Raw genomic sequence first — 25,740 nt, forward strand, 5'->3', positions numbered from 1 at the left:
AGATCTCGCGCGGAAACTAAGTATGGACATTACCGAACGACTAAATAGTTTCCATTTAAAACTAAAATGTGAAGTGTTGTATGTTCATTATTTCTATGTTTCTCCATCGTAAGCTCATGCTGGTTTGTGAAATTAAATGAAAAATGTAAGGGGACGATTTCTAGTTGAGCGTATTGTCAAAATGGATAATTGTTTGTTGTTGTTTTTTCATTTAAACCATTTATCCCTAGTGAACTCTCCCATCCTTCTAAAATTGGATCAATTTATGTCCAAAATTAGAGATGTCTAGAATATTTATTTCAATATTTAGAATATTTCTTACGGAAATTCCTTTAAGAAAACAGCGCAGACCATGATGAGACGCCGCATTATGCGGCGTCTCATCTGGGTCTACGCTGTTTGCCAAGGCCTTTTTTCAAGACGCTAGGCATAAATTGCTTAAGAATATAAAATAGTTTACAATATAAAACATTTATCTTAATTTGCACGTCAATACTTAGTATTCCTTGCGATTAACAAAGATAACAAACGATTACCACTGTTCAAATATTTCATCGTTTCTACTCTAAATGAAAAGTTTTTTGTTATTGAAAATAATACAAACAATTCCCAAAGTTCAAATATTTCATCGTTTCTACTTAAAGTGATAAGTTTCCTTGTTACTGAAAAAAATCACTTTTCAAAAACCTGAGCTTGGTAAAAAGGCTTGAAATCATCTAATGGGCAACTACACCAAACACATTTTCAAATGAGATATTTCCACATCAAGACAAAGTGCATTTCATAAAACATTATAAGGGCATTAAATTATTATGTAAATAGCAAAACTCGATGCATTCGGAAATCAATAAATAAGAGGCTCTTTCTTCAATGTATAGAGCGCTATTCGCCAGTCACACAATTTTCAAACACAATATTTCCTATATATTAAGGCCCAGTCTCACTATGATGCCGGTAGGGCCCCGATGCGTGATCCGGGATCTACCGGGGCTCTTCCGGGATGAACCGGGGCTCCGCCGGGGACGATCGGGATTAACCGGGGCTCTACCGGGTAAGTATATAAATGTTTAATACATCCGGGATGAACCGGGAGTCACCGGGAAGGACCGGCAACGACCGGCGCGGCACCGGGAACAACCAGGACGGCACCGGGAACAACCGGGACGGCACCGTAGCTCCACCGGGGCCGGCTTTCACCGGGTCCCCACCTGGACATTGCCGGCGACAACCGGTGCTTCATCGGGATAAACCATAGCTAGTCGGGGTTGACCAGAACTCTGCCGGGTTGTTGACCGGCTTCAACCGGGGCGGCACCGGGAAAAAGTGTAACCTTGTTGAAAAAATTCGACGAATCATCCCGTCCTCGCCGGTCGACCGGCGTTTTAGCAAACTGGGATGTAGCGGGTCTCTGTCGGCAATAGTGAGACTCGAGCTTACGTTCAATGATGTTTTTTTAACTATTTATAACACAACATGGAAAAGAGTATCAACATGTATTGTTATGCCCCCTTCTTCGAAAAAGAGGGGGGTATATTGTTTTTGGCCTGTCTGTCTGTCATTGTGTGTGTCTGTGTGCCTGTCCAAAAACTTTAACCTTGGTCATAACTTTTGCAATATTGAAGATCGCAACCTGATATTTGGCATGCATGTGTATCTCATGGAACTGCACATTTTTAGTGGTGAAAGATCAAGGTCAAGGTCATCCTTCAAGGTAAAAGGTCAAATATATGGGGGCATAGTGTTTCTCAAACACATCACTTCTTGTTATTGTAAAAACCTCTGTTAACACACATGTATAACATGATGATGTGGAAACCTCAAAATAAATAACAATTGTAAAGATCCACAAAACAACGTCCATAAATAGAGCCACAATCAAGTAAACCAGTTACTGCAATGAAGTAATCCCATGTATTCATCTTTTTTCCTCCAGTGCAAATACCACAGCCACACGACTTCGGTACGGAATAAGACCTTGTTAGTTTGCGGCCTCCTTTGCCCAATATTTCCAATGCTCTTGCTCTCTGTTGCCGTTGCCTGAAAGCAGTTGCAATCGTTGGTAAAGCCTCGCGTCACGTGACTGTATGTTAAGTTGGTGAAGCCTCGCGTCACGTGACTGTATGCCGAGTGCGAGTTGCAGTAACGGGCAAATTCCAGAAGGTCGAGGATACGCTCATTGTTCTTGCTAAGCTCGAGGTTGTCAATCACCGTGAAGAAGCCGATCGTGTCGTTGGGTAACACGGATATAAGACGCATTGCGCTCGTCTGGCACGTCAGGTTCTCAGTGTTGTTGCTGAGAGCTGGAGATTATAGTAAACTTAAAAATAATATGTTTATTCCATATTCTGAACAAAAAATAAGCGGGCGATAACCAAGCGTTACTGTCGCAATGAGGTCCACAATACATAAGCTATTCAAAACAATACAACAAAGTTAACCTAAAATACATTTAATTATTCAAATTTGTCAGAAAAGTGAAGTGATCCTAGTTGGGAGTCGGATTAGCAACGTGGATGCCAATATCCATTTAACTTTTGGATCCCACGCCCCAGTGCCTTCTAGAATGCCAATGCCCAGTCGTTTTAACTCATTTAAATAAGCCTACCAGTACCAAGGCTGGCAAGACATAAAATGTGACAATGTTCTTCTATAGGTATAAAATGTCATGATAATACCGTAATTCCAATACATCATTATAACTATAATATTAAGAATGTAATTATCAATCACTGCAGTATGTATATTTATGGTCTCATGGGGCCCCTTAAATTCGCGGGGCCCGCAGGCAGCTGCCTTCTCTGCCAATCGGTAATCCGGGACTAGCTGGGGCCATTTTTGTTGTTAAGCGTTTGGCATTTATCGTATGTCGTTTGTCAGTGATATGAAGGATGAAAGCGATGTTTTGAATTAGGAAATGCTTGCTGTAGTAAATAAGTTCAATAATATCACATACACATGAATAATCATTGCTGACAAAACCCTTTGCATGCTGGGAAATATGTCGTCTGCTAAACGGTCGTCTGCTGAATTTCTAAAATCATCATTTTCTTCACTTTTTTTTCAAAGACCAGTATCAGAAAAGCAAACAGTTTGGATCCTGATGAGACGCCACGTTGTGTGGCGTCTCGTCTTGATCCAAACTGTTTGCAAAGGCCTTAAAAATTCAGTTCCAGCAATTAAATAGTTAAAGCCTTTTGGGACATGCATGCATTTATGAAAGAAAATTTTTGTACAAGGAGAGGCCCACAATGCTAAATGCTTAAACTACCGTTTATATATGTGATTCAAGTGTGAAGAATTATACTATTAATAAAAATCGTTCACTGTTTACGCATGAACATAGCTTACATTACTCAACAAAGATGTTTCGGCAAATATGCCAAGAATGAATTCTTCTTAAATCGTACGGTATAACGAATTCGTTTATGTGATAAGGAAGGTACCAAGTCGAATTTAGATTGGGGCACTTTTGGTTGGAGACTTTATTGCTTATATAGCCGAGGGTGACTACCGTTGAGTAACGCATCGCATGCAGCAGCCTTTAAGGTCATATGAGTCGCGTTCTGAGAAAACTGGGCATAGTATATATGCGTTAAATGTCGCCCCGGATTAGCCTGTTCAGTCCCTATGTGGGGCGACACTTTCCGCCATAACTGGATTTTCGCTAAGAAGAAACTTCCTTTAAACGAAAAATGTCATAAAAGCGGAAAGTATCGTCCCTAATTTACCTGTGCGGACTGCACAGGATAATCTGGGACGACACTTCACGCAAACGCATTATGCCCAGTTTTCTCAGATTACTACTCATATGTCTCCTCGCCCTGCAACAAACAACACAACAGCGTTCTTATGTACGCGCAAAGTAAAATGTATATCAACGAATGCTATAGGAAGCAGCCCGCATCTTAAATTGCCACATTTTCAGCCTGTAACACATAATATAATATAATGTGAAAATAAGATTTGTTTTTCAGGGAGGAAGGCAAAAGTTATATTGACTGATAATTTTTTGAGGTTATTCATTTCTTTCTCCTCTTTATTTTTGTTCGGACGTAAACTTAGTATACCGTTTGAAGCGTAGATTTAGTTTAACTCATTTATAACTGAATGCATTCTAATAAGGAAGTATGTACACAGTTACTTGTTTATCACTTCCATTATTACCGATTTGATGTCTTAGTATCATTATGATAATGATTTTATATTGAACTTTTCAATGCGAGTACGACACGCTTCATTATACATGGAAACAAACTACTGCATATAATTAACATTTGAGTTGAAACTGACCATAACAACTGCAAACAACTCACGTTTATATGGATTCCAGGTGGAACCAGGCTGGAATTTTAAAACACTCGTTGTATTTGCCTTTTGGTGCATAGGCATGGGCCGTCGATTCGCGTTGATTTAAAGATGATGGAATTAAGTTTGTACACACTGCAATTGGAACAAAAACAACATTTATGGATTCAGGTTTTGAAATTTATTAAACGATGTTGGAATAAAAATAGGTCAGGTATTGGACACACTAGCATGACTATACAATTTATGTCATTCAGCAGGTATATATGCTTATTCCCTTAATATGTCTACTCTAACTACAAAATGTGTACATAATAAAATAATAAATATCAGATCCCATACCAATTAGAATGGTTTTTGCTATGAAAAAATATAAATCAGAATGTGTATGTTCATAACAACTTTAAGAAATAAACAAGTCTCGCTCGGGGAAAACCAGGCTTAATGCTTGTGCGTTTAATATCGCCCAGATTACATGTGTTTACTAGACCGCATATGCTTATCTGGGACGATACTGTCACATAGACTTGATTTCCGTTTTAAAGATACTCCACACGACAAATGCCATTAAAGCGGCATTATCAGGGTAAATCGTCCCTGATATACCGATGCGGACTCCACAGGCTAATCTGGTACGATACTTAACGCACATGCATTACGCCTGGTGTTCCCATATCGCGGCTTGTTCTTCATTTTCGGAATAAACCCAGTAGCAAATACATGTGCACACCTTTGCAGTCACAGGGGTATCTGATCTTTTAATCACTGCACGTAACAGGGAAGTTGTTGTCGTTCATACATCTAAATCCGGTCTCCAGCGTGCACTGCTGTATTTCCCCGGTACTGTAGGATGCGATACCGTCCACTGTGGCACACCTGATAGAGGTCACCTTGCCCATTGGGCAGTACACAGCCTCTGGGCGGTGCTACACGGCTGAAAGGTCAAATAAGCAAACAAATCAGATATAAACAAGATATTTGTCATAAAACGTGACTAAGACCATCACACCATTTATATATTTAGTGTGAAATAACTCAGAACTTGCTGCAGAAACTCCACACAAACTTTAATGCAAACAAACTGACCGACCGACAAAGACAAGGCTTGTGATAGATTACTCCAATATACCCGTTTCTGACTGGTATCACTGGGGGCTGACGAGGTCAAATCGTAGTCCGTTTCGCTACGACGTCGGGTATAGGTTTTACTACGAAAACATTGTGTAAATATACTTCTTAATTAGGCGAGTTTCATCTTTTCTGGTGTTTATGGATTAGAGAACGGAACATACAGTAATAGTATGTACTTATTTTCAATAACAAACTAATAACAAATACGCGTAATTGCAACCTTTAAGTTTATTTTAAGCTAAAATCGAAATATTTTGATTTGAAGCAATGCATAAGGTGGTTATTCTGTTAAAATAGCTAATTACGGTTACTTAAATAAAATAAAACTACATGTTTCTTTGATTCAGTGTACATTACACATTTTAAAGTGCAAAACAGGTTGCGAACATATTTTTTAATTATTCAAATGCTTTTTTTCGAAGGAAATTACAAGTCACTTTATGTATAGGTTTCGCACAGAGTAGGTATTGGTTGCGCAACGAAGTACAAATATAATGTATAGGATGCTCAACGAAGTTTCTGTATCCATTTCAGGACAAATCACATGCAGTTTGCAGTTACTGCAGACTGCCATTTCCCAGTGCAAAAGATGCCGTGCTTCACTGTGCGCATGAACATCCAAACGAAAAGGTTGAACCCGGTGAAAGCCGGTAGAGTCCCGGCAGAGTCCTGGTATACCGTCACTACGCCGACACTCACCGGGACTATACCGGCATCAGACCCCGGCAGAGCTGCGGCAACGCCCCGGTTTAACCGGGGACAACCGGGACTCCACCGGGAAAATATTCAAATGTTTCATACCGGTTGTTCCCGGTACAGTCCCGGTTGTTCCCGGTGCCAAGCCGGTCGTTGCCGGTCCTACCCGGTGACTCCCGGTTCATCCCGGAGGTATTAAACATTTTAATACTTTCCCGGTGGAGCCCTGGTGGAGCCCCGGTTGTCCCCGGTCGTCCACGGTTCATCCCGGTGGAGCACCGGTTCATCCCGGTAGGGCCCCGGTTCAACCCGGTAGATGCCTGATCACGCACTGGGGCTCCGCCGGCATCATAGTGAGACTGGGCCTTAACCGCATTGTAACACGAGGTAAATTTACCGGCTGTCATGTACGCAGTAAACAATAACCTGTGACAGAACCCACTGCCACACCTTTACAACAATATATTGGTTATGCAATTGCGGATTTGTGGAATTGGGGTCCTACTTTCCACACCTTACGGCTGTTACAGGTGTGGATTTTACAGGTAAAATCATGTATACGAACATGAAATTCATCTCAAAATTAGTTGACGATAACCGATTTTCAAGAAAATCGCTTTGATATATACAATGTAAAAATCAAATTCCGTATGAGATAAATAATGATCGAAGTTGGGACATGGGATTTACTTTGACATAAGCAGAGTTTTGAGATAAGCGAGTTGGGGATAACGAGAATCGAATGTTATTTGATAAAGAGTACCGTATGCTGAAAACCTATCGTCGGTCTGTATCAAAATGAACGTATAAGGGATTGTCACGAGGTAAAGATGCGTAATTTTTATTGAGACCGACGACATTAGGTTATCGACTTTCAACTGTCATCTTATATTATATGGATTTTCGAGTGTAATCGTTTCATTTGGCCTAGTCGTGAATTTAATTATATCATAATAATGTGCAATACAATGTCGACTGTGCGCTTCGAATCATGTTGTGCCGTTGTTACTACCTCTTCCTCAAAGGAAACATCCAGCCACTCCATGACTCTGTATTAACTTTTTTTTTTCATTATTTTGCCTTCGAGAGATAACCAATACGTCTTCTGTGAGAAACGCATACACGCTAAAGCGTTGTCGTAGCAAGGCTTATACGTATACTGTCAGAGACATGATCATGCCTAATAATAATATTTAGCCTTTATTTCTGATAACTGAGTCACCCTACACATTTCTAAACACACCAGTGGCTTAACGATACATAGATCAATATGGAAATTGTAAAATTGTGTTAATTAAACACAGTTGTAAACCTTAATTGCATTTTTAAAAGTGAAACTTGACTTCGCTTTGAAAATCAGCGGTATATTTCATGTTTAACCGCATAAACCAGACACATCTTGGATTATAATTTGATGTAACAAACCTATGAAATGTCATTATGCTTAAATTCAGAGTTTTGTTATTAGAAAAGCATGATTTTACATGTTTAAAACACAATTTTCGACTAATCCGTTCTCGATGTCATATGTTTTTAAACAATGTTGTCGTAGTAAAACATATACCCGACGTCGTAGCGAAACGGACTACGCTTTGACCTCGTCAGCCCCCATTGGGTAGGAGAACAACAAATGATAAACAAACGCGTGCACAGGTTGAGTTAACCCAATTTCTAGATTTTACGTTACCTTTCCAACAATCCTATACAAATGACTCAAAAAAACATATATGAACAACACAAAGACATTTCAAACCAAATTAAGTAATAGTTCGAACAGGCTTATCAGGGACGACAATTTCCGCTTTTATGGAATTTTTCGTTTAAATGTTGTCTCTTCTTAGCAAAAATCCAATTTAGGCGGAAAGTGTTATCCCGGATTAGCCTGTGCGGACTGCACAGGCTAATCTGGGAGGACACTTTGTACATGCATTTGTCCAGCTTTCTCAGAGCACGACACATATCTAGATCAATGTCAAGTGCGACTGTACTGGTAACCAACGCCGTCTGGGTGTCTGTGTTGATCCATGACGACCAGGCGCCGATACATGCTGGGGTAACGCATTCGTGCGGTATGGCGTAGCTACAGGAAACAACGACGTAATTTGATGTAAACAAAATTTCTTATAAATGTGTATTAGACTCGTGTTACTTTGTGTTGATGCTTCAATCACAAAACCGTACGACTGATGCAGGTCCTATATATCGTTGTCTTTGATAATCAACCCTTTGCATGCTGGGAAATTTGTTGTCTTCTAAAATGTCGTCTGCTGATTTTTTTAAATTAGCATTTTCTTTGATGTGTTTCAAAGACCACTATGAGAATAGCAAAGAGTTTGGATCCTGATTAGACGCCACGTTCTCTGGCGTCTCATCTGGATCATAACTGTTTGCAAAGGCCTTTAAAATTCGGTTCCAGCACGGAAAGAGATAAACAAACTATATATAGATATGTGTCAAAAATCATTGTGACATGATTCTTAGCAAAAACTATTGAAGGGGAACAGCAACATTCAGTTTTATTCGCGTAGTGATTTCCAATCATTTATTTCTTATTCCTGAATCTAATCTTAGTGAGTAATGTGCATCGTTTATCTTAACATAATTGCCTTTTCTGTGCATAAATGAAGGCAGCTACACATTTTCTTACCAGACATTGTTGGAGTTCTTGCGGTGACTCCAAGCGCTGCGGTGGGTGTGCCACATGATATTGTGACCGGAGGACTTGTATTTTTGCCGACGTCAAGGCGAAAAAGTTTAAAATTTTAAAGTTATATTTAAATGTGTGTGTTTCGTGAAGGGATAAAACAATATCACGATTCGCCAAACTACGAGTGCAGTTATTGTTACACATATCTGTATACTGTATTTTTCAAGTTTCAATGGTCAACTTGAGCAATTTAATATTAACATTGAACGGATTACAAGTAATTACATTCACACGTGCTATAGTATCTGATCTGGTAGCCCCGGCACGGGATCGGGTCATTGTCAGAGATTCATAGACACAAAGAACCGCCCCCGACGGTGCACTGCGTTACTTTCCCAGTACTGTAGGAGGTCATACCGTCCATTGTCTGGCATTCTACAGCGGTGATCTTGCCAGCCGGACAGCTGGCAAAGCGCTGAGCATCGGTCCAAAACTGGAAAAAGACAATCAAGTAAATACTCGTACACTATTTGTTTGAGGAACAAACAATAATTTATTTGTATTCATATTGAGAATAAAATTATGTTTCGTAACCTAGACTGAGATTATGTCCCAGTACATTTGTTTTACACAAGAAACTAGTGGACTAGTGTATTTCAAATCAGGTGACAAATCCATAATTTTGGGCCACACACTACTATAAGACTGTATCGATACTGTTGTTTAGCGCTTCAACACTTTAGCATGCTTATATATGTGCACTAAAACCACAGTGCCTAATCCACGTGACTTTTTAAGAATTGTGTTGGGAGAATACTATCAACACCACGTTACATTTTTTTAAGGATGTCTTTTGTGTTGTGGAAACAATGTGGGTGGTTGTAAAGACGTTTTCTATAATACAAATACATTCAATTTAATTGGCATTTAGTACAGTTTTCTCCACTAGATACAATCACCAATCACAGCTTTACTGTTTTCTACGCAATGAAATGTTGACATTTTATATGTAATTCGCGTAATTTCTTCAACGGTTTCACTTTTAACGCTAAAGTAAGTTTAAGCATTTCATTCTGACTTCTAATTTAATTAAGCTGGTTCTAAGTTATAGGCAATGAGAGGTCTAACCGAGGTTTTGTGTTTTTGGTAGGTCTGCCCGTGGGAGTTAATGTGGGTGTGTTGGGCTTAATATGACCGCCTGGCAGGGTGTTCAATTCTGTAGCAGAGATATTGAGAACAAGAGTGCATAGTCTGTCGCACACGGAGCGATTGACCAATTGACAATTATAATAGAAGCCTCATTATAACTGCTGCATTTAAACTGCTCTAATAATTATTTAAAAAAAACCGCAATATTATTAGAGTTAATTAAAAAGAAAATCAGTCATGTGATTCGATTTAACATTACAATTAGAACATATGAATGGTCAATTTTGTCCCTGAATGACAAGCAAGAACTTATCCATTTGCATGAAGTGAATATTATATAGAGTATTTGCAATGAAATGCTCCTTTTTTTGGAACACATATTGTTTTTTTTCAAAACCTGAATAAATGATTCAATCTTTACAATTATAATATATTTTTATTTTGTTTACAGAACCCTGCTGAATCACAGAATAAAAACAAAGGTTTAAACATGATCTTTAACACGTACATTCTCAACACGTACTTTCTGAAAAAACAACACGTACTTTCTCAACACGTTCTTTATCAACACTTACTTTATCAACATGTTCTTCATCAACCCGTACTTTCTCAACACGTACTTTCTCAACACGACTAGCAACGAATTTTGCATTGTAACAAATTGAAAAAATGAAGTAACATGTTTACTATAAATGCTACACAGTTGACGATATTGCATGGTGTTCTTCTGAAACACTGATTGTGGCAATAAGTAATACGTCAAGAGATTTATTAACCCGCCTATTAAGCTCGTAGAGCATAACTGACAGTCTATGAATGTTTTAACCCTTTGCATGCTGGGAAATATGTTGTTTGCTAAAATGTTGTCTGCTGAATTTTTAAAATTAGCATTTTCTTTGACTTTTTTTCAAAGACCACTATCAGAATAGCAAACAGTTTGGCTCCTGATGAGACGCCGCGTTCTGTGGCGTCTCATCTGGATCCAAACTGTTTGCAAAGGCCTTTAAAATCCGGTTCCAGCACTTAAAGAGTGAACACAACAGGTTCGTCAAATCAACTTCTATCATACTGATTAGCTGAGCACATTTGCAACCAAAGTTTCTCCTAACTGCAATCACCTTCCTATGTGCAGCAGAAGTATCTGATCTGGTAGTCACTTCATGGGATCGGGTCATTGTCAGCGTTCAGACACACAGAAACGCCCTCAATAGAGCACTGTGCTTACTTCCCAAGAACTGTAGAAGGTCATACCGTCCACTGCCTGACATTCCACAGCGATGATCTTGTCAGCCGGACAGATGGCTGCTAGCTCGCTCTGAGTCATGACTTCTCTGTCACCGTTGCCATATTGCAGTTTGTCTCTGTTGAGCCAGGTGGACCACTTGCTGGTGCAGGCAATTAACCCATTTATGCCTAGCGTCTGGAAAAAAGGCATTGGCAAACAGCGAAGACCCAGATGAGACGCCGCATGATGCGGCGTCTCATCAGGGTCTGCGCTGTTTGCTTAAAGGAATTTCTGTAAGAAATATTCTAAATATAGAAATACATGTAAAAATAATAGACATTTTAGTACCATTTCGTGTATCTATTACCTTAATGGTTAATACAAACATTTCGGTAAATGGTAAAAGCTGTTTTACGGTTTTACTAATAATGAAAATGATAATCAGACGTTTAAAAACCTACATGAGTTTTTTTAACAGCTAAGCTTGTGTTATCAACTTTAAATTAAATATTTTTGCTGCACAAAAAGGTGGAAATTGTAAATTAACGCCGTGTTTAAAGCAAAACAAAATGTATTATAGTATATATCTTTGCAACACAATCGGTTTAGAACACAAACAAAATCGTAAGCTATAGCACATACCAGTGTAGGATCTCCAGTGACTGAAGGCGGTATTACAGTGTGCGTGCCGTGATACAGTGACGTCATGGGCGGTATCAAAGTGGGCGATGCCGTGGCGCCAGTGGGCGGGACAAAGGGCGGAGTCGACACTGAAATGTGTTAAGGAATAAGGAATAATTACATTTGCCCATGAGTCGAACGCTCAATGTTAATCACAACTACAACAAGACTAATGCGTCATTTCTAGTCAGCCTATCAAAACATGCGTCAGTGAAAGTGTTATAATTGTAAATAATTGCGGTATGAGTTTCTGACATTATTAGCTATACACATTTTGTAAAGAAATTCATAATGATACGTTTGATATATCTTTGATTTTGTTCACAATCTGTCTTTAAAACAAAATACGCATAGAACATTTATTGCTTAAAAGTATAACATCACATGTAAGAATTCAGCCAGGGAACTCAGTAAGTATGATCTCACTTCAACTCACTTTAACCATCTGACACGTTAATGTAACAGCCACTGCTTACCACAGTCATTTTCTTCATCGATGCAGTCTATGACGCTGTCACAGCACCGCTGCAGTGTAATGCACATGCCGTTACCGCACTTGAACACTTCAGGCGGGCTTGGTGCGCACGAGAAATTCATGTTGTCCTGTGTAAACATAGCGGTCATTATAGGCACTGTTCTCATTCTCACCTCAAGGGGAAAGCCATAAGCTATGAGTTTATAATAACGCATTACTTGGTTAACGTCCTTCCTAGACGGTTCGCAGTGTAAGGTGCACACTACAATCTACGTGAACAAGTTTGACGGAATCACAACATAATGTGCGGACATCTTCCACTAAATAACTAATACTTTGCATGAATAATATGTAACAAAATGCACATCCGCGACTTTCATTCAAACGAGCATGCACAAAGATCTACTTACGCTTGATTGTTCATTGTCGGTTTGAGCACTACTTAAATGTACCCCGGGTACGGAGAATATACTCAAGAGTACCCGGCCAATTTAGACTTTACCCGAGTTTTATTCCTGCCCAAAATCCAATGGCGCACTACGGAATACGAAACTCTTTTGAATAAAACCTGCCTCAACATGATTTTGTGAGGATGAGTTCTCATAATATAGAGGCCATTTTACAAAATATTGACATAAATATGAATATAATTAATTTTAAAAAAAAACGACCAATTTAGAGTAAGAATTTCAGGGTACGTTTTAGTATCTTTTCCATACCCGGGGTACATTTCCGTATACTTAAGAGTACCCGGGGTACATTTAGGAAGTTCTCGAGCCGACAATGACCAATTGAGCCTCACTAGAAAGAATCCTAGTGGGCACGGGGCGCACATCTTGGGCGAGCACATGACCTCGCCGGCGATACGCTGACACATGTCACAGTTTGCACCCTCCTTGAAACCGCCTGACTGCAACCAAGAGGAAAAAGGATATGCAATAAATAAAAAGATATATCTGATAATAACAAACATTGGCGTTTTTTTCTAATGATCCGCAGAATATTGTTTTTTCAGATATCAATAAGGATTAATTATATACGTTAAAAAATTGGCCGAAATGATGTTTACTTGCAAAGCGTCATTTTCATTCTACAAACGTTTTAGTCGAGAAGTTCAGATTGTTTCGTCGTAAACATTATAAAGTAGAAATAAGTGTACAATTTTGGTTTTCAAAATAAACAAAAAAATAAGGTCTTACAAATAAATTTTTGAGTTGTTGTTTTGAAAACAAATTAATAAAACAAGACTGCACTATGATAATTCTCCAGAAACACTGTACGTGCCAATAACATTTTATCAAGCTTTCACGTAAAATTACTGAGTAAGTTTATCGTTATATATTGACTTAAACCATGGCTATTTTGCCGTTGATCAGACAATGGCAACGGTCCTTCCTAACGCAGTTGACGCCATCTCAATAGTGACCGTTCTGACAGCCGTCCTTGGGGCATGCGCTTAGGTCAAGGCCTTCGAAACACGACAATAAGGTTCATATAGAAGACATTTAAAAATTAGACATATCATTTTTATTAACTTGATAAACGTTACTTTTTTAATATGTCGTCATTTGAATTTTCAAAAACCAATATCCATTTGATTCACTGAAACAATGCAAATTGACCGTGTCCGAAGCGGTTTGGAGGGAGAATACTGTTCTTAATTTGATTGGGCTCTCACTGCCTCTTGCTGGGCTACGGGGCCTCCCCATTTTGCTCTAAAAAGAGACCTATACTTAGCACTGATTTACTTTAAGAATTGAACATAATATAATGAGTGTACAGACTAGATACATTAATCATGGTGTGCCATCCCAATTCTGTTTAGATTACATAGTTGTGTCACTATGATAACTCCGAGAAATAAAGGTAAACAATTGACCTTTCGACAGCGAGAGTGAAGCCACGCCCCCCCGATTTCAAGGGAGGTCACTCCGCCGAAGTCCGTCATAAAACTGGCTACGCGAATCGGTACGTTGGAAGATATTCACAAAGATTTCGGTCCAAATTACATGAAATGTTTCTATTGCTATCATGTTTTATTTAAAATGTGTTAAATGTAATGTATCAAATAGGTGTTTAGCTCCCCTCAAAGATATAGTACCAGAAAGGCCGTTTACCAAAAAGGCTTCCCAAAAAGTCCGCATCAGTGAACCAAAAACGCCTCATGGTATACCAGAAAGGCCATACAATATTTTTATTATCATTGAATAGTTATGCTGAATATAATTATCATATCTATGAAATAGTCATAACTTTTTTATAAGTCTACTTAAAAGTCGTTAATCTATAGTCAAATTCGGCCAATTATCGCAAATTATCACATACAGTATGCATTGTCGTTTGTCACAATACTTTTCATTGAGTAATAGATGTTTCAGTTTTTTAATTAAAAGCCGTTAATTTTGCAACCGATGGCAATATTGCAAATGTGGCAAAGGTAAGTAAATTTATTATATAAGAAGACAAAGAACGTTATATTGAAATCCGATATAACACATATCTATAATGCGTTTGGTCAAAATGACCCATGAGCATTGTTATAATCGTGTAACATAGTCAATGTCGTCAAAAAAGTAACATACACAATATATTATTAATTTCCTCTTAAACTATTTTTTGCAATGTTTAAAATATAAGAAGTTGAAAGAATTTTCATGTACAAAAAAAAAACTCGCTAATCAGACTGGCTATCAAAGTGTCAATGGTCATTCACAGTTTGCGGCATCTGTTTTGATAACGGATTAGTAGAAAGCCCACAGATGGTGTAAAATGACATTTATTGGCAACTATTGATAATTACATGCGCATTATAAAATAGTTTCTTAACTTTTTAACGATATACAACTAGCTACATTAAATTCGGAAGATTTAAACCGAAAGAAATAAAAATGCTCTATTTTATGTGATATTATTAAAAATTATAACTGATTGTCTTTATTATTACGCATTTCATTAGCATTAATAATCTAGTTAGCAAAGTTTAGAATATTTTTTTATTAGCCGACTGCATTAGAATGTCAAATTTATTTAATGTTAGCCACCTTTGAAAATATGGTTTTAAATGTTCCTTTCTAATTTCTCTATATAGAGGAAAAACAAGTAAAAAGTGATACTCGTTTTCTATAGCGTGTCCGGTGCAAAACTTACATATTCTATTTTCGCGTAGTATCTTATTATGACGACCTTAGAACAAACGTCGAGGTGTTTTGCTTTCGGGCGATAGCTTAATATGTTGAGATTAAGCTGTTCGTTGAAACGACTACAAAGACGAATCCAACGTTTGCATTTTTTAAGATTAGTACCCGGTTAATGGAACGGAAAAAAACGTAGTTCCATCTTTTAACCGTTCTGGATACATTGTGTCTGAATAACAAGTGCCATAACAGCACCTTTTAACCATTTTCTTTGTTTAAAACACAGCATTACGTATAAGCTTATGGGACGAACAACGGCGAGTTTGACGGACAAAATGGCGGATAGAAACGGGCCTAATCTATGCAGTAATCTGATTGGTTAATAAGCCTGTCAATCAATCGGCTGTCGAAAGGTCAATTAAACAACCATTAATTTGATAAAGCAGCCCTTTTTTTTAAATTATATATGAATCCATTATTATAGTAACAATCATTTAAAGTTTCCCAATAAGATATTACATGATTTCAACAACACCATTGTCTACGCATTATTTTATCATTTGTGCATGATATCTCATAACAAAAACACAAAAAGTATGGAATTTGTTTTAATTAAAAGCGAGAACTGACAATTCTAGTGTTTTTTACAATGGATATGTGGGCAAAGAATGTAATTCTTTAAAGAATATGCACCATCTTATTCAAATGTGCATCTCTTGACGAGGAATTTGGGAGCTCACTAAATAAAATAATTAAGTTACTCATTATAATTAAGAGCAAACAATCCATAAACAACTTTTTCTAATTAACATGGATTTTAATAAAATTATCTGATTGTTTAAATTTACATATGGAACACATTTTTTGTATTCTTATTTAATTAACTTTTTTCTGACTGTAAATTTCTTGTAATGTTTCAGTTGTTATGATACATATTGATATATATGCATATTGGACAACTTTAATTGAGTTTATATGTAGTTTGGGACAAGCCCCACATTCCTGAATATGGGTCACCACATGTCTGGTATTCACTAAATCACGAGTTGCAACTTTAATGCATTTTTATATGGTACGCATCAATATGGTTTCTGAGCGTTCTTACTTTTGTAAAGGACAAACTATACTAAAATATTACATCAATGAACATTGTGTTTACCAAACAAAATCTGCAAAATTCAAGATACCATACGTCTGCACTTTTCCTTTCAACACTAAAACGGTGCGTACATAATGTGACCTTGTTTTTCTTTCGAAAAAAGAAACAGTTGTAAACCGTGTCACATGTCAACAAAAACACGAATCGACTGAAAAAGGTGATTATTATGGTTTAGTTATTTTAATTTTATTTTTTGATGTTAAAAATACACGATGGATACTTAAATATTGGTTAAGTATGATAAATGGTTATTTACCTTTTTTAATTTTATATGTTATGGTGTAGATGAACCTGAGTTAATATAACAATCAAAACAGTAGGGCATGGAACGGCAGATCAACATTGTTAATTTTTGGATAAACTTTCTGGATTTTGCCAAGGTATATTTGTTCATAGATTTTCAGTTTGTTTGCTTCAAGAAGTAGTATGTGGAAAAAAACATTTCCTGTAAAAAGAATATTTCATCAATCATAACGTGTTTATGAGACGTATTGGCTCTCATAATGACGATTTTAGCGGATATTTCTGTCTGTTACACAGTTGTCAAAATCTAAAACGCTTCACAATTTTTCTGTCAAATCATTTCTTATTATACGATTTTAAAATGACATCAACTGTAGTAACACATCTTTGATAAAGTTTAGTGCTTATATGCTTCTCAAAGTTTTTTACTTTCACTTTATTTATTTTTAAGATGATTGTATAACTGTTGATCAATTGATAACTGAAAGACTGTCAAATGAATATGGAATTAGGGTTGTAGTAAATACAGTCAAGATACCATTACCGGATCATTACCCATAGAGGATCATTTTCATGTTCATGAATGCGTTTCCCGATAAATAGTTGTCAGTTTTTGGATGATATTTTGAACACAGCATTTTCAATCACATCTACTTCTACTTCTACTCGATACTTCCTACAGTCAATTACTGACTATGACAGGAAGGCGTCTGTCGGGGGACAGAGAATGTTAAAAGTCACGTGTTAAAAATATATATACAGTATGTACATGGAAGTGATGTTAATTGACATACAAAATAAAATGGTGACGAACAATGTAAAGTTATTACATTGACTACTGATAAAAGTATAAAAACAAGATACTTATATTTATTTCGGGACAGCGGCCAAGCCTGCAGTAAACTGACTGAGGCTGGTGCTGCTCTTAACGTTGTATGGCAGGCCATTCCAATACCTGATTGTCCTTGGGAAAAAAGAATTTTGATGATAAGTTGTTCTAGAGAAGGGTACCAAGAAGTTTTAATGTCTTGTTGTTGTAAGATGTTGGTGGTCTACATAGATTAGATGATGTTCAATTTTATAAAGTAGTGTCAAGGATGAGTTTATTTTTCTCTGTTCTAGAGTTTGCCAGTTTAGTGTCTTTATCATATGTGAAACGCTACTGGTGTAATGGTAGTCATTTAAAACATAACGGGCTGCTGATCTTTGCACTCTTTCTATTTGATATGTTAGATTTTTCTGCCATGGATGCCAAATTGAGGAACAATATTCCAGTTGCGGTCTGACATATGTTTTGTATTCTGTTTCTTTTATTTGTTTGTTATTTGTTTTGACATTTCGCTTGATAAATTTTAATGTGTTAGTAGCTTTAGATGTTATGTTATTTATATGCGTTTTCCAGTTGAGATCATTGCTTATAGTTAGTCCGAGATATTTTGCTTTTTCTGTTGTTTTAAGTTCTATATTATGAAGTTTATAAGGGAAATTAATTATCTTTTCTTTTTAGTTATTCTTATTACTTCACACTTATCAGGATTAAATTCCATGGACCAGTTATCTTCCCATTTTTCTAGTTTGTGTAGGTCATTTTGGAGTGTGTAACAATCATTTTGTTTATTAATGGTGAGGTAGACCACCGTATCATCGGCAAAGAGCCGTGCCCTACTTTTTAAGGAGTCTGGAAGGTCGTTAATGTAGGCTAGAAATAAGCAGGGCCCCAGTACGGACCCTTGGGGTACACCTGACATGACTGGGGCTGAGTTTGATTTTTGGCCTTCAACCACTACAGTTTGTGTTCGATGTTTTAGGAAAGAAGAAATCCAAGAAGTAGTGTTGCTGTTTACACCAAGTTTGAGAAGTTTGAATACTAAGAGTTCGTGGTCTACTTTATCGAAAGCTTTACTAAAATCCATAACTATTAGGTCAGTTTGTTTACCAGCTTCTAGGTTATCATAGATTTCTTGAGAAAAGGAGATTATTTGTGTTTCACAGCTATGTTTAGAACGGAATCCGTGTTGGAATGGATTAAGAAGATCGTTAGTGTCAAAATAATTCATGAGGTTTGAAACAATGATGTGTTCCATTAATTTTGAGGATATACAAGTGAGGGAGATGGGCCGATAATTGCATGCTTGACACTTAGCACCCTTTTTAAATATTAGGGCAACCTGTGCAGACCTCCAGTCTAGTGGGACGGAGCCAGTGTCAAGTGATGCACAAAAGATTTTTGTCAAGTATGGCGCTATTTCATGATGAAGTTCTTTCATGAGACGAGGTGATATTTCGTCTGGCCCGGAGGCCTTATTTGGATTTAGATCTTTTAACAATTTTTCTACGCCGGGTAGGGTAATGTTTATGTTATCCATTTTGCTTGAAGTTGTTGGGTGCTTTCCAGATTTTATGAGATTAATTTCAGCTTGGTGTCTTAGATTCATAGGTTTAGGCTTGGAGAATACGGATTCAAATTGTTTATTAAGGATGTTTGCTTTTTGTTTGGCATCAGTATACGTTATTCCATCACTTTTAATCGGGGCTATGCCACAATTTTCATTTTGTTTATGTTTTATGTATGAGTAGAATTTTTTGTTTTTGTTTTCAGCATCACCAGTAAAAATGACAGATTCTAAATATTCCCAGTAGTTTTTGCGTGTTTCTTTTTGTATTAATGCTTTAATTGCCGTAAGTTTTGTTTTTAATTTTGCATAACTTTGATTGTTACGCGTAGTATTCTTTACTTTATTGTACAGCTTGTCACGTTTGTGGATGAGTCTGATTGTACTTTTGGAGAGCCAGGGGAGATCACTTTTAGGTTTAGTTTGTTTTGTTGGAATGTATTTATTTGATAGGGTTTCTATGATTTCTTTAAACTGGAGCCAGAGTTCGTTAGGATCTGAGTCAGGTTGGTTTTTGAATTTGTCTTCAAAATTACTATTTAGATCAGACTTGAATTGTTCCCAGTCTGCTTTATTAAAAAGTTTTACATTTCGTATTGGTTGGTAAGGACGTCCTATTGGCATATTTATCTCATGGAATACTATGTCATGGTCGGACGAGCCGAGGCAGGGCAGTGTCTTGGTAGAGTGAATCTTGCTTGGTTGGTTTGTTAAGAGTAAGTCAAGAACATTATGGCCTCTTGTTGGCATTTTTACCATTTGTTCTAGATTAAAAATTGTCATGTTGTCTTGGAAATCTTCATATATGTCTTTGAATTTACACGAGTCCTTAATTGACTCATTGGGCCAATCAAAATCTGGCATGTTAAAATCGCCAAGGACCCAGATTATGCTATTTTGTGGTATCATTTTTATTGAAGACCAGAGATTATGGAGACTAATTTCATCATTTTCATGTGGTTTATAGAAGGATGATACATAAATGGATTTCAGACCTTCAGACCACATATAGAAAACAATTAATAACATAAAACAAATGAATATAATTTATAACTGGCAATGTAATTTGGGCATTGTTAACAACACAGTTCATGTTTCGACAGTTCAAATAGCTTGGTAGAGGCTCCTTGAGTGGTTTCGATCACGTGATCTGTTATGGCTACAACTGATCTGTTAATGCATGAATTCTGCGGCGAAAAAAAGGTATCACAAATACATTTTGCCTGCGTTTAAAATAAGACTATATGCTGAATCAGTGAGCAAAGGTAATATTTAATCAAACTGGTGTAAAAGAAGTCTCAAAACATTTATTCCTTTTTACCAGAACAACTTTATTACGCTACTGATCCTGTAATGGTTACTTGGACTGTACATGTATAATAAAATTTGTGTTACAAATCTGTGTGCAATCCTGTAATGGACTGTAAGCAATCGCAATTCTATTTGTAACACCAGAATTAATGAATGCGTTATCAATGTCAGTTAAGTGTTCATGATCAAGTTGAAATTAAAACAGTGATGCGCAAAGATAATGATTCGTTAAAACAAATATAGAAATATAGAATGTAGAACAACACAAATTTGGAAGTCACTTTAGAGACTATAGTTTCCAGTTTTAGACAATTTAAAGGTTGTCTGCTCATATGTTTTGGAATATTGGTAAGATTGTTACCTGAGGGATTCAATACTTGTGCGGGCATTTTTTTTATTTGTACTATGTTATGTTTAAATATAATTAAAACCACACATATATATTTTGCAATAATTTTGTTAAGGCCTGTATCTTGTTGTTTCAGTGAAGAACTCCAATGATATACATGTAGGGGCATGTGTCCAAAGCTGATCCACATCATAACATACTGATTGGGAATAATGACATAGTACCAAAAGATGTGCTTATACTGTAATTAGCAGGTATGGTATGACTCACACCATGTATTGTTTACCTCATTTGTGTTTAGTATTTATTCTATTTTTTCCATTAGTAAAAACAACATATGATTTATTGATTATCTTATCCATGGCATGCGGATGTTTAGAAAAAAACTAACAGAATTTATTAAACAAAAATGCCTTAGCTCTTTTCACTATGCATATCTGGATGGAACAGAAATAAATTATGTACAAAACAAAAATCTTATTTTCATGTTGATAACAGTGTATCATTTGATTAATAATGTGTTGTGTTATATATTTTTATTGCAGATCTTCACAAATGAACCTGGCAGATCCTGGTGCAACCTTACCTTACCATGTTTACATCTAACCGTCAGTTTGAGCTGTATGTGGGTGGTAACACGGACTATATACATGTATTGCCCTGTTATTGTCTTGTGATGGACCTTTTTAACATATCAAGTATTTAATTGAAGACTTAAGAGGTCAGTTTTCATCAAAGAATTTAAAAATACAGTTTTATTTATAAGGGTGAATATGTGGTTATAATGGCATTGATGTATATATTGTGTCTGTTTTTTAATCAGCCTTTCATCCATAATTATGAATATTAAGCATGATAAAGTATTTTAAGGGAATATAATGAAGACATGTTATGTTGTTTCTGCACAAGCATTTGAATACAAGAAATTTTATGCTCACTCAGCACTGTTTTCACATTGTCAATAAATTTGCTTGTTTTAGTTTCCAAATCTGTCTGTCTCTAGCTCCCTGTGAATAATGTACTTTTTTACATTGCATCCATTGATTTTAAATGGGGTGTATTATGCACATGTCACACTTTTTTACAAAAACATCAAGGTCAAAGGTAAAATATATGGGTCAAAATCATAACTTTTGCAATATTGAAGATAGCAACTTGATATTTGGCATGCATGTGTACCTCAAGGAACTGCACATTTTGATTGGTGAAAGGTCAAGATCATCCTTCAAGGTCAAAGGTCAAATATATGGGTCAAAATCGCTCAAAAGGGGACATTGTGTATTGTGTTTTACAAACACATACCTTGTTATGTTATGTAATGGCCTTTCAATCATATTATTTTTATATGAAATACGCTGGATTTGTCTTTTCATTTCATCCATGATATGTTTTTGTCTGTTACATTTTGCGACCCTATGTACATGTTAAGCAGTTTAACCATTTACAACGGCATTTGTGGCGAGGCTTACAGTCATAAGGTAGGTCATTACACGCACTGCATATCATAAAATCGTTTGGCTTTTATTGACAAAAATTTCGAAATCGGTGTTAAAGACTAAACATGACAAGTGTCGCAACTTCGTCCCCACCTGGGAATTCAGAGCTCAAATTTCAGATTATAATGTGTCAAATTTTACACTTGTATAATGAAGAAGTAATCTCTTGACAAGATGGTGCTGTCCTGATCTCGTGCCAAGCCACAAATGATTCTTGTTTTGGTTTAAAACAACATATGAACGAAGATTTTTTTAATGTACTTTGTTTTAAATTCTGTTCTTTGAAAAATGCATAATAAGTCATCAACTATTATAATTTTATGAAAATATTACTTTAATATTGGTTAATGCAGTTATTGATAGAAGTGTAGCCATCAGATTTCCAATCGTCTGCAAGATTAGATTTCCCAGAATCACTGTATATATATACTGAACCTCCACTTGGTCTATATGGGGGCTCATATGAAACGCTTATGTTTTGTTCAAGTATATCTGCTGCTTCTTTGTCAGTTAAAATGCGTTCGGTTTTCGAAAACAGAATGGCCCCGGAACCGCCTCCATACAGTTTATTATTGTTATCCATTACTTCGGAGCCTTTAATTATAGTTTCATTAGTATATGCACATTTACTGTTGGTTGTGATTTTGTTTCTTGATGTTGAATTGGGTGTGGTGGTGGTGGGTGTTGGCTGCTTGATAGTGATGCATGAAGCGGGTGTTAGCTGCTTGGTGGTTTTGGATGTTGTCTGCTTGTTGGTGGTGGATGAAGTGGGTGTTGTCTGCTTGATGGTGATGGATGAAGTGGGTGTTGGCTGCTTGGTGGTGGTGGATGTTGGCTGCTTTTTGGTGGTGGATGAAGTGGGTGTTGGCTGCTTGGTGGTGATGGATGAAGTGGGTGTTGGCTGCTTGGTGGTAGTGGGTGTTGGCTGCTTGGTGGTGGTGGATAAAGTGAGTGTTGGATGCTTTTTGGTGATGGATGAAGTGGGTGTTGGCTGCTTTTTGGTGATGGATGAAGTGGGTGTTGTCTGCTTGGTGGTGGGGGTGGATGAAGTGGGTGTTGTCTGCTTAATGGTGATGGGTGGAGTGGGTGTTGACTGCTTTTTGGTGGTGGGTGTTGGCTGCTTGGTGGTTGGTGGATGAAGTGGATGTTGGCTGCTTTTTGGTAATGGATGAAGTGGGTGTTGTCTGCTTGGTGGTGATGGATGAAGTGGGTGTTGGCTGCTTGGTGGTGGTGGGTGTTGGCTGCTTGGTGGTGATGGATGAACTGGGTGTTGTCTGCTTGATGGTGATGGATGAAGTGGGTGTTGTCTGCTTGGTGGTGGTGGATGAAGTGGGTGTTGTCTGCTTGATGGTGATGGATGGAGTGGGTGTTGGCTGCTTTTTTGTGGTGGGTGTTGGCTGCTTGGTGGTGGTGGATGAAGTGGATGTTGGCTGCTTTCTGGTGATGGATGAAGTGGGTGTTGTCTGCTTGATGGTGATGGATGAATGGGTGTTGTCTGCTTGATGGTGATGAATGGAGTGGGTGTTGGCTGCTTTTTGGTGGTGGGTGTTGGCTGCTTGGTGGTGGTGGATGAAGTGGATGTTGGCTGCTTTTTGGTGATGGATGAAATGGGTGTTGTCTGCTTGGTGGTGATGGATGAAGTGGGTGTTGGCTGCTTGGTGGTGGTGGGTGTTGGCTGCTTGGTGGTGATGGATGAACTGGGTGTTGTCTGCTTGATGGTGATGGATGAAGTGGGTGTTGACTGCTTGGTGGTGATAGATGCAGTGGGTGTTGACTGCTTGGTGGTGGTGGGTGTTGTCTGCTTGGTGGTGATCGATGAAGTGGGTGTTGTCTGCTTGATGGTGATGGATGAAGTGGGTGTTGTCTGCTTGGTGGTGGTGGATGAAGTGGGTGTTGGCTGCTTGATGGTGATGGATGAAGTGGGTGTTGACTGCTTGGTGGTGGTGGGTGTTGACTGCTTGGTGGTGGGTGTTGACTGCTTGGTGGTGATGGGTGAAGTGGGTGTTGTCTGCTTGATGGTGATGGATGAAGTGGGTGTTGTCTGCTTGGTGGTGATGGATGAAGTGGGTGTTGTCTGCTTTGTGGTGATGGATTTAGTGGGTGTTGTCTGCTTGGTGGTGGTGGATGAAGTGTGTGTTGTCTGCTTGATGGTGATGGATGAAGTGGGTGTTGTCTGCTTGGTGGTGATGGATGAAGTGGGTGTTGTCTGCTTGGTGGTGATGGATGAAGTGGGTGTTGTCTGCTTGCTGGTGGTGGATGAAGTGGATGTGGGCTGCTTGGTGGTTGTGGGTGTTGGCTGCTTGGTGGTGGTGAATATAGGTGGCTTGTTTGTGGTGGATGTAGGCCGAGATGTTGTAAGCATTAATACTTCACTGTACAGTAGTGAGGTGTTTATGCAGTGCCGCTCATGAGATGACGGTGTGGCTTCCGAAGCTTTGTGGCTGTAGACCGCATCGTACATATTGCGGCACACCTCCTCGGTGCCGTCAAAACTGAGGTGAAGCCCATCCCGGCTGAGGAGGCGTCGGTTTGGACCTGATAAAGAAAACAAAAATGTGCATTTCTTCCTTTTATGCATGCATGTAAAAGCGGTACGATCATAATAACATCTTACAAAAACTTACTATTTTGTATTATATTACCTTTGTCACAGAAAATACATTGTATTTACACGAGTACACGTCTTGCGATGAACACATGAACAATTTAGACTATCGATTACAATTACATAGTATCAAAGAAGAGGTACGCACAATCATCTGAGGCATTTGTTCAAGGAACTGTCGTGAATATAGAAGCGTAATTTTAGACGCCAACTTTGATCATGGCAAATTAACGCAAAATTTATAATCATAGCACAAACAATCATTAACAAAAAGTATCATTTTAATTTATTGTTCGGCTGCTTACCATTCAAATCATAAAATCGCGGATGTCGCACTGGCTGTAACCAGGAGCATGACAACGCTTCTATCTCCTGATTGACGGCCTCCGCATCTCTGTTCCAGCGACAGATGAAGTCCTGCGTGAGGGACCCGTCGAACCGATTCTCGCACCGAGGCAACACGTGCGAAACAAAAACTGTGGCACTCGGTGACAGGTCCCGGACGTGACGGCACAATGATTCAATCGCACGACCTATGTCGCCGGGACTTTTCCTGCCGATGTCGTTTGCCCCCGTCATAATAATTACGCTCTGAAAACATATATATTAAAACTTTAATGAACTGATGCGTAGCCTTAAACCGCCACATGTGGAAGGCATTTGAACGATGGTATTAAAAGTATAGAGCCGATTGGTCCAAAATGATGGCGGAAATCAATTTCGTGACAATAAACACATAAA

At 37.9% G+C, this 25,740-nt stretch overlaps 3 protein-coding genes across 9 annotated transcripts in view; 2 read left to right on the forward strand and 1 right to left on the reverse strand.

Annotated features, from left to right (window-relative positions):
- LOC127833413 (thimet oligopeptidase-like) overlaps positions 1–25,740 on the forward strand; it is a 388,329-nt gene that overhangs the window by 63,593 nt on the left and 298,996 nt on the right. The gene's annotated exons all lie outside the window — the stretch shown is intronic.
- On the reverse strand, positions 738–25,578 carry LOC127833419 (uncharacterized). Of its 2 annotated transcripts, XM_052358650.1 has the most exons (10): positions 25,305–25,578; positions 24,763–24,929; positions 13,112–13,219; positions 12,311–12,437; positions 11,796–11,923; positions 11,180–11,348; positions 9,065–9,272; positions 5,036–5,239; positions 4,314–4,440; positions 738–2,300 (listed from the first exon to the last, which is right to left on the reverse strand). In XM_052358650.1, exons 1-7 carry the CDS (start codon positions 25,576–25,578, stop codon positions 9,121–9,123), a joined length of 1,125 nt encoding a protein of 374 aa, XP_052214610.1. In that variant the 3' UTR covers positions 738–2,300; positions 4,314–4,440; positions 5,036–5,239; positions 9,065–9,120. The 2 variants fall into 2 exon arrangements, with proteins under 2 accessions (XP_052214610.1, XP_052214611.1); XM_052358651.1 differs by lacking the exons at positions 738–2,300; positions 4,314–4,440; positions 5,036–5,239 and having other exon boundaries at positions 9,131–9,272; positions 11,047–11,348.
- Positions 16,764–25,369, forward strand: LOC127833424 (uncharacterized). Of its 4 annotated transcripts, none has more exons than XM_052358659.1 (3): positions 16,764–16,837; positions 21,035–21,152; positions 21,444–25,369. In XM_052358659.1, exon 3 carries the CDS (start codon positions 23,879–23,881, stop codon positions 24,803–24,805), a length of 927 nt encoding a protein of 308 aa, XP_052214619.1. In that variant the 5' UTR covers positions 16,764–16,837; positions 21,035–21,152; positions 21,444–23,878; the 3' UTR covers positions 24,806–25,369. The 4 variants fall into 4 exon arrangements, with proteins under 4 accessions (XP_052214619.1, XP_052214617.1, XP_052214620.1 ...); XM_052358657.1 differs by lacking the exon at positions 16,764–16,837 and adding an exon at positions 16,914–16,982; XM_052358660.1 differs by lacking the exon at positions 16,764–16,837 and adding an exon at positions 20,358–20,441.

This window comes from Dreissena polymorpha, chromosome 6, assembly GCF_020536995.1.
Source record: "Dreissena polymorpha isolate Duluth1 chromosome 6, UMN_Dpol_1.0, whole genome shotgun sequence".
Lineage (NCBI taxonomy): Eukaryota > Metazoa > Mollusca > Bivalvia > Myida > Dreissenidae > Dreissena > Dreissena polymorpha.